The sequence below is a fragment of the Amia ocellicauda genome, chromosome 15 (genome assembly GCF_036373705.1).
Source record: "Amia ocellicauda isolate fAmiCal2 chromosome 15, fAmiCal2.hap1, whole genome shotgun sequence".
Classification (NCBI taxonomy): domain Eukaryota; kingdom Metazoa; phylum Chordata; class Actinopteri; order Amiiformes; family Amiidae; genus Amia; species Amia ocellicauda.
This window is the reverse complement of record NC_089864.1, coordinates 12,410,564-12,422,882: the sequence shown is the minus strand read 5'-3', so window position 1 is coordinate 12,422,882 and position 12,319 is coordinate 12,410,564. Positions and strand designations below refer to the sequence as shown.

The window sequence follows — 12,319 nt, the reverse complement described above, 5'->3', positions numbered from 1 at the left end:
AACATGAAGGATAAATATATTTCCTTAGAGTGTCTATAAAGGAAAAATACTGAGTAACAGCAGTTAAAAGGCAAATTTCTCGGGAGTTAAGAACATTGAGAGTACTGAACAAAAAACAACGCAACAGTTTCAAGTTGTTTGTTGTTATTTTACATTATTTTAACTCTTTCATAAACATTTCAAAAATCATGTTACATGATGTTTGTATATATATATATACAGTGGGGGAAAAAAGTATTTGATCCCCTGCTGATTTTGTGCGTTTGCCCACTGACAAAGAAAGGATCAGTCTATAATTTTAATGGTAGGTGTATTTTAACAGTGAGAGACAGAATAACAGCAAAAAAATCCAGAAAAACGCATTTCAAAAAAGTTATAAATTGATTTGCATGTTAATGAGGGAAATAAGTATTTGACCCCTTCGACTTAGTACTTCATGGCAAAACCCTTGTTGGCAATCACAGAGGTCAGACGTTTCTTGTAGTTGGCCACCAGGTTTGCACATCTCAGGAGGGATTTGTCCCACTCCTCTTTGCAGATCCTCTCCAAGTCATTAAGGTTTCGAGGCTGACGTTTGGCAACTCGAACCTTCAGCTCCCTCCACAGATTTTCTATGGGATTAAGGTCTGGAGACTGGCTAGGCCACTCCAGGACCTTAATGTGCTTCTTCTTGATCCACTCCTTTGTTATCTTGGCTGTGTGTCTTGGGTCATTGTCATGCAGGAATACCCATCCACGACCCATTTTCAATGCCCTGGCTGAGGGAAGGAGGTTCTCACCCAAGATTTGACGGTACATGGCCCCGTCCATTGTCCCTTTGATGCGGTGCAGTTGTCCTGTTCCCTTAGCAGAAAAACACCCCCAAAGCATAATGTTTCCACCTCCATGTTTGACGGTGGGGATGGTGTTCTTGGGGTCATTCCTCCTCCTCCAAACACGGAGTTGAGTTGATGCCAAAGAGCTTGATTTTGGTCTCATCTGAGACCACTTTCACCCAGTTCTCCTCTGAATCATTCAGATGTTCAATGGCAAACTTCAGACGGGCCTGTACATGTGCTTTCTTGAGCAGGGGGGCCTTGCGGGCGCTGCAGGATTTCAGTCCTTCACGGCGCAGTGTGTTACCAATTGTTTTCTTGGTGACTATGGTCCCAGCTGCTTTGAGATCATTAACAAGATCCTCCCGTGTAGTTCTGGGCTGATTCCTCACCGTTCTCATGATCATTGAAACTCCACGAGGTGAGATCTTGCATGGAGCCCCAGACCGAGGGAGACTGACAGTTATTTTGTGTTTCTTCCATTTGTGAATAATCACACCAACTGTTGTCACCTTCTCACCAAGCTGCTTGACGATGGTCTTGTAGCCCATTCCAGCCTTGTGTAGGTCTACAATCTTGTCCCTGACATCCTTGGACAGCTCTTTGGTCTTGGCCATGGTGGAGAGTTTGGAATCTGATTGATTGATTGCTTCTGTGGACAGGTGTCTTTTATACAGGTAACGAGCTGAGATTAGGAGCACTCTCTTAAAGGGAGTGCTCCTAATCTCAGCTCGTTACCTGTATAAAAGACACCTGGGAGCCAGAAATCTTGCTGATTGATAGGGTATCAAATACTTATTTCCCTCATTAACATGCAAATCAATTTATAACTTTTTTGAAATGCGTTTTTCTGGATTTTTTTGCTGTTATTCTGTCTCTCACTGTTAAAATACACCTACCATTAAAATTATAGACTGATCCTTTCTTTGTCAGTGGGCAAACGCACAAAATCAGCAGGGGATCAAATACTTTTTTCCCTCACTGTATGTGTATATATATATATATATATATATTAAGTTTTCCATATCAAAAGCAGCACAATTCTGTATAATGTCTGTGCTTGTTGAGGTTACACTTTAATGTTACCTACTGCAGTGTGTTTTTCTGAGCTGGTGAAGCCACATATTAAGGATTGAATTCTTAAATGTCAGAAGTGTGCCTAGAATTTTAAATCTGTATTTCTCAGAAGAAAATGACAAAATGGCCACTAAAACTCTTAACAGCACACTCAGATTCTACAATTTGACCTAACCACACAATGACCCACTGACACAATAACCTAACCACACAATGACCCACTGACACAATGACCTCCACACAGGCCTCACATTCCACAGCCTCAGCTTTGACCCATATAGTATCCCCACTTATCATACCACTACACCACTGGGTCAAAGCTTAGGAGACGACAAGTACAGGAAATTGTTAACTACAGACAATGACTTCCTTTTATGTAAAATAAACAAACTAAAGAAACTCAAATTCAGCAGTGTCAGGACAGTGCAGAAACTTAAATATAATATTTCTCCAGACGTTGTTGGACAACTTGGCAGAAGATGTATCCAACATTTCAAAGTATATTTGTGTAAGTGTTACCTGAATTGTACTATATTACATTCTGTGCCAGCAGTGTATGACATTAAAATATACACAGTAATTCCGAATTGGCACATATTTTGGGTCAGAGAGCCAATTTCATATCTATCCTTAAAGCCTTGTGCTTGCCCTCTTTGAGGTGTGATGCATGTCTCGTGTCTGGTGTATTTTTGATTGGTCTAATATTCTGCCTCTTTCTGTTTTCACTAAAAGAGTCAACCTACCGACATCAAGCTAATATTGACGATGAAGTCGTAAGCATGGAGATATTAGACACTGCTGGCCAGGTGAGTTATGAAGCTGTTTTTTTCCCCTGAAAATCTGCATGTTCTGCAAATCTGCAACCTCCAACAATCTTAAAATAAAGTATAAAAACATATATCATTGCCCAAATACACAGATAAATCAGTTTGAGAGTCATTTAAGTGACAGTTTCTGGATAGTATTCCCAGTTTTAATACCTTAGTTGTGCATGCTGTCTCTATATTAAGTATGTATTCAATCCAACAGATACCGCTCACCAAACAAATTCATCGAGTTGATGTTCTGATTTAGGAGAACTCAGGCCTCTGAGCCATAAAATATTAACAGAATAGCAAGCGTAACATGCGATGTCTGTAGTTTTTGGTTACTAAGATGCGGGTGGCTGTGTTGCAGGAGGACGTGCTGCAGAGGGAAGGCCATATGCGCTGGGGTGATGGGTTTGTCATCGTCTATGACATCACAGACCGCAGCAGCTTCGATGAGGTGGTGCCCCTGAAGAACCTCCTTGACGAGATCAAGAAGCCGAAGAACGTGACTCTGATCTTGGTGGGCAACAAGGCCGACCTGGAGCACTCAAGGCAGGTGAGCACGGAGGAAGGGGAGAAGCTGGCGACCGAGATGGCCTGCGCTTTCTACGAGTGCTCCGCCTGCACCGGAGAGGGCTGCATTGCCGAAGCCTTCTACGAGCTCAGCCGGGAGGTGCGGCGCCGCAAGATGGTGCAGGGCAAGACCAGGAGACGGAGCTCCACCACCCACGTGAAACAGGCCATTAACAAAATGCTCACCAAGATCAGTAGTTAGAAGAAAAAGTAAAAACCAAAAAACACTGAGTGTAAAGGACCCTGACACATCTGGACACCAAACCAGCATGGATGAAAAGACCTCTCCTATTCTAAACATTCCTGGACTGAAGGACACATGTCTAGTGCTGCTTGACCCCATCATGAGATTTCACCTTTTTTTTATTGTATTTATTTTAGTATTTTTGTTTTATGTGTTGATACTAGCTGGTTTTCTGCCTCTCATCACATAGAGTCTTGCAAAAGAGTGCAGAGATGCAAAGTATCAATCATTTTCACTGAAACATGATTACTTTTTAGACAATCCTACTGTCCGCCGAAACTTGTGGTTTCTGAAGACTGAGAAGTAGATTTCTGAAGATTAACCATTAGCACCCATCGAACTGTGTAAATTATCCCACTATGAGAGAACCTGGGAAATGTAGAAGCTTCCTAAGATTAATTTGAATCACAAGCATCCAAAGGAAATAGATTTATAAGAGCACAGTCATTGTTTAAATGATGTACTGACAGTAAACTCACAAAAACACACCAAACACATATATAAGGACACATCCAAAGTGTTTTGCTACAGTCCACATCAAATTATGTTTTTAATGAAAAACAAATAAATTGACATTTTCTGTATTCTAGCGTCCCATTGGAGATCTTTACGCCTTACTTACCATACACTATTTTCAGTACACAGGAGACATAAATTCCCTATGTGCTCCAAGCCCTGGTCCTTTTGCCATTTTTTAGGGTGGCCTCCTATTTTCTTTGAATATATCTTTCAAAATTAAATAGATTACAATATTTCCATTGTATATACAATAATGTAGTAGCAATTCTGTGTACAAGGATATAAGTTTGATGTATATAATCTGTGAATCTTAATGTGTATACTCTGTTAGAAAAGGACCCAGACTTTTTTTTTAACTGATGGGTTCATTCCATATGAAATTCATATTTTTTGACTTGTTCTTCTCTGTTGACATTTTGTGCATGTGTTTGCCTTTGGGAGAAATGTGTAAATTGTAGGCTAGAATTACCCCATTCCTGAGATATGAGTGGGAGTGGTCCAAATTGGGTCCAACTTTGATCACCTGTATCTCATCAACAGAAGGCCTAACGATTATACTATTTTGTCCCAAAGGCAAACATATGCACACAATTTAATTAAAATCGAAGGAGGTTGTGTATTTTTGGAGATTGTTATCATATGGAATGACCCGAAGGACACCACAGCATGCTTGTGTGCTTGAAAAAGAAACTCCATGATTGTCCAGTTTTACTAATACACAAAATAGAATTATGTTTGATATTCATCACCACATTACAAAATGAACCTCTGTAGTCTGGAACCAACAAGACTTACAACAGCTACATGTATTCAAAATCCCGATGGTGATTTGCTAAGTAAACCATATGAGCACCACACACTCCAGCACAGAAAGTACAATCAGAAGACAAATAAAAGCTAAGACAAAACTGATTCAGGACTTGAAATTAGATGATTAATTCCTTAAGCAGGAATCTTTCTTGTGCATTTCGTAGTAAGTTCTCCTGATTTTAATACTTATACTTCTTGGATCAATTACCTGCTGACAACGAGACAAGCGATTTAAGCCATATGTCCTCCACATTTTAAAGCTTTTCTTTAGCATGTATTAAATTGTGTTTTTCATTGCTGCATAAAATATTTGTTAGTGGTATTATAAGAATTATATATTAAAATAACTCAATTTTATTTCTGCAGTTCCCTGCTGGAGGTCTGTCCTTTAACCACACCCTGTGTTGCCACATACGGTCAAGGGAACCAGTGGTTTGAAGAGCAAGGAGCAATACATAAACACAATATTTCAGATTAAGTGCTCAAGGTCATTGTTAAAGACATTCATTAATTTTAAAGCATATTGTTTGTGTTTTGTAGCAGTTGCTACAACAAGGCAACCCATATCTTAATTGTGAAAAGCAGCTTCCTAGGAGTTGTTTGATTAATGAAAAAAGGAGGTTGATTTAAATGATTTAATCACCTCTTAAATAAAGTAAGTGTTGCAAACAATTAGCAAACGTCAAGGATGTTAAATGTTGTGATTCTATACCATTAATCAAAGTCAAAAAAATGATTAAGGACGTGTTCTGGAGTGTATATTAATCTAATAATATTCTAACCAAACTTTCTGTGTTAATGGATCATGCACTTTGTTTTCGATCTTTAAGTGGATAATTGTGGGTCCTGTTTCCTTAGTGCGGTCAGAAGAAATATAACGTCACGTAGTTGCATGAAACTGTGATTGCAATTCATTATGAAGTTATATATTGCATGTAATGTTCACCACAAAGTACATGAAAGCACTTAAAAGATTTTTTAAGTACATAAATTCAAAGCAGATTTGATTTATTTATGATGTGTTTAATTTGATTTCATTCCAACCTCAAGGATTCCACAAGTAAGCTGCAAAGGTCATGCAATAGATCTGGTTCATTTATTAACACATTTTCTTGTAAAATTATGTGTTTGTTTGTGTGTCTACCTATAAGACCATTTACTAATTTTATAATGTGCTCAGTTTAATTTAATTTTTTTATTTTGGGCTCTTATAGCCATTTACCTTAAGCTCTTACCATTCTTTGGATGATGTAGTTTCAGCAAGTGAATAATAAATAATGAATACATATATATATATATATATATATATATATATATATATAGGGAGGATCCAGCTATACAAAAACAGTAATTAATACTAGTCAATTACGCTGCTTTCCAACGAGAAGGATTACTTTGTTAAAATGGACAACTTTGCAAACTTTATTTTGTAAGTCAATTATTTCATGTCAAATTATACTGATAACTCAGAGATGCAGAATTTTTGGTGTTGGTTACTTTTAGGTCCCTTGTGAAAAATATGTCAAAGATGTAATTAAGAGGGGAATTATATGAATGTAGGGATAGATCAAGTGAACATGTCTAAGCACTTAGGGAAAGCCAGTCCTAATGGAGTCAGAAATAATGACTGCCCTCTTGTTGTAACATCCTGCTGTGCTTGCATCATAGTCAAGGACATTGTATTAGACAGAATTAATATAATCCAGTTAAACTATGTGTGTTAAGAAACAAAGTAGAGAACTGTCAGACATGTAACAGTTTTCATGTTCAAGGTGATGATGTACATGTATAGGAAGCCATGGAATGGATTTATGTCTCTATTTTACTTTTGTATGCCACCTTGCAGTTTTTAAAGCATTTGATTGTTTTTAAATGTGTTATAAAGGAAACTCTACTTGTAAAAAACATGTAGCAAGCATAATTATTTTGAATGTAGCACTGCATATTACAAAGGATAATGTGTGGAGCAAGGCTTACCATTAAAAACAATCACCACAGTGTGCTCTATGTCATTTGGAACCACTGTAACAATTTCTGATTTACCTTCTGCTCATTATCCTAAATACCACATTTGTTTTCAATTTCTTTATTTTGTAGTTGGATGTTCCCCAAGTGTGGCCCTAATATTACTTTTGTCACAGTCACAATCTCTGCTTTCATAAACCCATCGAACACAACACTGGGAATGGGATCAGCCACATATTTTATTACAAAGGATAGTGAAACATTACTCAAACATAAGTAAGTAAGCTCTGCTTGTGTTTTGTAAATGAAAAAAAAACTGCCAGACTTTTTTCTTACCCTTTAAATGCATTTATTTACAAATGAATGTAGGGACAAAGTAGTGAAGTCGGACATCCATAATATTTAAGATAACACCGATTATGTCCTGTACCTCTTGAGAGTGATTCAACTAAATGCATTTAGAAACAACATGAAGTTGTTTCTCTTTTATACATGTGGCAAGAAATAGTATTTGACCTTTAAAACACGTACAATCTGTCTTAAAATGTTTACAAACTAAATAACAATCTGGTCTCAAAGGATAACATTTTTGTTGGTATTTTGGTTGATTTTTTCAAACACGTCTGACAGCATTTTCATCTTCAGATTGAACACCACAGAGCAATTATAGATCAATTTAAGTTTTCATCTGAGAAGCTTTCATAAATACATTTTGTAAATAAATGCATTTAAAGGGTAAGAAAAAAGTCTGGCAGTTTTATTTTCATTTACAAAACACAAGCAGAGCTTACTTACTTATGTTTGAGTAATGTTTCATTATCCTTTGTAATAAAATATGTGGCTGATCCCATTCCCAGTGTTGTGTTCGATGGGTTTATGAAAGCTGAGATTTTGACTGTGACAAAAGTAATATTAGGGCCACACTTGGGGAACATCCAACTACAAAATAAAGAAATTGAAAACAAATGTGGTATTTAGGATAATGAGCAAAAGGTAAATCAGAAATTGTTACAGTGGTTCCAAATGACATAAAGCACACTGTGGTGATTGTTTTTAATGATAAGCCTTGCTCCACACATTCCCACATTTTAAAGGGTGCACTCTTGTCTTGTCAAAACTTCTGCCATTGGTGAATCATATATGCTATCAGCTGCACAAGATGAGTGCTTTTAGGCATCCAGCATAGCTCCATGGATCTGGGCAAGGAGATGATTCCTTTAGCTGAGTGTTAAAGATAAGTATTTATAGGACTGACTCGCCTATGCTGTGAAATGCTGTGAAAGCAAAAGGTCTATTTCGATCTTCTGGTTTTTCTAAAGGCTATGGGAGTGTCATGGAAGAGGGCAGAAGATTGCTGCTGATACTCCATAAATACTCATTGTGGTTGCCATTGTACATAGGCGGAGCATTCTGTCCTCAAAAAAGCATCTGACCAGGATATAGCTGGATACAGTTGGCTTCCCACTGATTGCAGCTATATCTCTGTCTGTCCATACTTTTAGTTGTCTCACGAGGATGCTGGTATTAGAACATAATCCCTGGCAGCAGATCAAGTGTGATATTATAATTCAGAAGCTCAATGTCCTGACAAATTGATTAGTCTCAATCTGCTAACCTCATTGAATCCCAATATTTTAAAAAGCATAGTCTTAGTAAATTAGTTTGAATGGATTTAACTGAAATTAGACTAAACTAAAACAACTCTACAAGCCAGTCTTTAATACATAATATATCAAGGAAGCATTCTTAATGTATCAAAAAAATAACACATTTCATTAATGTGATTAAAAATTAAACACATCTAAACATAAAACCCATGGACATCAAAACATCCATCAGTGTTTTCTATGGAGATAGATATCACTTAAACTTCACCACCAGAACCAGGATGGATTTAATTTAAGTTTAATTTTGTTCCACAAATTACCTTAGTTGTATGGAACAAATTACTTAACCATGCTGAAGATGATAAATCTCCAGGATCAGTAAAAAAGAAGCACGTTGGGATTCTGGAATCATTAATGCACAGCGTTCTGGTACAAATTATGTTTATTGCACACTGCAACTCATGTGGATTAGTGGCATAGCAAAACCATAATCATATGTAGTGGATGAAATACTGCATTTACATGAATGTCATTGTTCTGTGAAGACCTCTTTTGTTTCTCATCTCTGTATTTCACGGTTGTTCTTTTTCTTTTCATATTGTTCACTGGTATGCAGATGTCATGGCTTACTACTTAGCCTGACTGTGGTTTACATTCCCACATTTTCCTGCTGGCACTGCACAACATTTCTAAAGGCTAATTCTCAATGGGCTCCTCATGCCATGAGCGTTCATTTTCACTCCAGCTGGATCTCTCAGGCTGCCTAATTTTAACCTCCTTCGTGTTTTGAGAATATCTAGGGCATTGGCTTCAGTCTTCTATCATTTTTCTTCTTATTATAGGACAGACATGTCTAATTTGGGGGCCATGAGGGAGACTAAAAAGGAACAGATTAGTGGATATCATTGCGTGGCACATTATTTATATGGGATGTGTGTCACACAATGGCTCCACCAAGTGTGTTTCTTGTGTGGGCAGCGGACCAACAGGTTCCCAGGTAAATAATCCAGGGGAGTCCAGAGTCCACCAGTATGATAAAAATAGGTGTATTTATTTACAGCATCTGTAATGGGGCTCATCAGATATATGAGCATGTTACAAGTGACGTAACCCCTCTGTAAAATCCTCCTTTGGACCATTGGATGGTCATTTGCATAATTGCTTCTCTATTTGCTCCATAAGTGCACTTTACTCTGTTTTTACCTTATGCAAACATAACAAATGGGCAGACAAAGATAGGCATACTTCAACAAGCTATTTATATGATGACCTTTCAGGCTTGCCAACAAAGAGCTGCTTTTGAATTAAGATTAGCTGATTAGCTTTTCTACTCTAAATATTATTGTACTTATCTTTCCATTTCAAAACAGTTCCCCAAGGGGTTATGGGACATCATTTTTCACTCAGAAGCATTGAGTAGCCTTTGCAAAGCTACCGATAGGCCTCCGTGTGCAGTGACTCACTCGGCCCATCCCCTGCTACTGCCCAAGTACATAGCACACAGGCAAACGCCACAGAGGCTGTCTGTATGTGTCGGATTGTTTCCATTTCTACCCACACAGCATCTTTTAGCGCAGTGGTTCTTGACCTTTTTGCATGCCCACACCCCCTGTAAAGATCTGTGGTAGTCCAGCACCCCTATCATTCATTTTGCTGTTGTCGAGGGGGTGTGTCCAGGGAAGTTACTGAACGGGGGGAGGGGGGCGATGGGGAGAGCATTCATTCTGCTCTTTCTGTCTGTCATGCTGCATGAATCCTGGGATAGGCCTTGTCTAGGCAACTGTCTCATTGGATTGTGGAGGCCAGCTCTGGTCAGCTGGTCTCCAGGTGGCTGCTTCTTGGGCGCTTAACAGAGATAACGGAGTGACTCTGTGGTCTTTGGTGTAGTGAGCTTGTTTACGTTACATTCAATTATGCATTTCTACAAGCTGGATTTGCTGAGCGCTGCTTCATGACTTACAGTGCCTGTGTTGACAACTTCTATGCTGCCACAGCAGGTTTGAATTTCTCCCTGCTCTTTACACTTGCATTGTTTTCTTTTGCAGGTTTCTCTGCCGATCAATCCTCACTTACGACGGTATGGGTAGACAATATCCCATAATCCCTTAGGGAACTGTTTCTTCAGATAACCAAGGTTGCATCGGCAACCCAACGTTTTATGAGAACCATTACAAATATGGAAAGCTGAACACACTCCAAATCTATGGGGCACTTCTTGCTGTGCCAAGTCTCAGACAGCTTCACAGTCCATAAACATTAATTCTTCAGTACAGACTTCCTTGAGAGCAAAGTGAGGAAACAAAAAACAGATCTTATTTCTACAGCAATAGGGTTTGGAATACAAACTAGGAAATGTGATGTTCCCTTGAAAGTTGCACAAGTAGAAGAGTGCAATCTCGTGGCCCAAAGTGCTTCTATATGTCTTTTGATTTCACAACTGAGGACGTCTGACTTAAAAACACATAATTGCATGTTTCTGTATCTTTCCAAGCGTATAGGTTGTGAAACTCTTGCAAAACTTTAGAGCACCTGAGAAGAAGCAAGAAGTACAGTATGGTGAGTCAGGGTTGGTATTTTGACTACATTGTGTATGAGTAAGAATATAACAAATTTGCAAAAATGTCTATCTTTCCTAGATGGTGATGACCAATGGAAGTCAGTTTAAGCAGCTTGCTGTACACCCCCATTCGTGAAGTAAAAGAACCTGAAGTGAACATTTTAAGGGTGCATGCCAAGATTCGAGCAATGGGAACGGTAGAGAGTAAGACTTCATAAAGAATATAATCATTTGGATAGTTAAGATGGATTTTCAAATGACAAGAAGTCTTCTATCAACCAACACAATGCTTCTTAAAATAAATATAACATTGACATGTACGAAATAATGCACCAGTCATGTCTACAAATTATTTTCTTTCCTTAACCTGTGCATTTGACATTAACAGCAGACCAGCAATAGGCTGCTTGCTCGGTTACCTATAGAATTGGATTACCAGAAAATGTACATTTGCATTTGTAGTCTCTAATGAGTGGAATGAGTGGCAGGTTAAGTGTAGCTTCAAATAGTGGTGTTTTAGCATTCTAGTTATAAGTTCATTATTAGATGAATACAATTAGAATTAGAAGAATACAATACCCCAGCCAAAACTAAAATATAAAGCTATACCCAAATCTTACATTCATTCTGTTTTAATTTAACCAGTAGAAACACAGACCTCAAAGTTACAGGAGTCTTGGGTAATCTAACCCTAACCATAACTGAAGAAAAAAATACATTGTGTTTAAACCCGGACTAGGGTAAGACTTTGTGTTGGGTTAGAGTTAGGATTTGCACACCTAGTTTACTTGGACTTTCATTGTATTGGGGTTAAGCACGCATTTAAAAAATGTTAAACCCTTTACACACATTCAGCTTTTCAATAAATTGAACAGTAAGAAACATAAAGCTGCTTTAAAAAACAAAATCCCTCCCCCCAGAAGAGGTTTGAAACCAATCTATATGGAACGTTAGGAAGGAATCCAAAATATTTAATAGGTGCTGTTCATTCCACTTGTCAAACACAAATGAACACTAAGTTAACTAGTTACAAGATTCCGTGCAGATGCCTGAGTGCTTGGCTTTTATTAAAATAAGTGTTACACAGGTGTGATGTCTGTGCTGATCAGATGTAAAACTTTCTGCTTTCTGCCAATGAAAAGGTTAGGAATGTTAATTCTCAGTGGTCCAATATTTCTTCAATTAGCTTCAAGAAGGAGTCAACAGACCTTAAAAGGGATTGAATGAAGGCAGTTCAGTCGGTACAACAAATAGCTTGCACCAGAGTGTTGACAGAAAATATGTTGAAGAAAATTTGACTGTGCCATAACAGCCTAATGATGTAGTTCAAAAAGAACTTCAAA

At 38.0% G+C, this 12,319-nt stretch overlaps 1 protein-coding gene across 1 annotated transcript in view; it reads left to right on the top strand.

Moving 5' to 3' along the window:
* Positions 1-3,781, top strand: part of rerg (RAS-like, estrogen-regulated, growth inhibitor) — a 33,033-nt gene extending 29,252 nt beyond the window's left edge. Inside the window, exons 4-5 of the mRNA XM_066724192.1 lie at positions 2,625-2,698; positions 3,069-3,781. Of these exons, the coding sequence (XP_066580289.1) occupies positions 2,625-2,698; positions 3,069-3,476 (482 nt within the window). The 3' untranslated portion in view covers positions 3,477-3,781. The remainder of the gene's footprint in view (positions 1-2,624; positions 2,699-3,068) is intronic.
* The last annotated feature ends 8,538 nt before the right edge of the window (positions 3,782-12,319 follow it).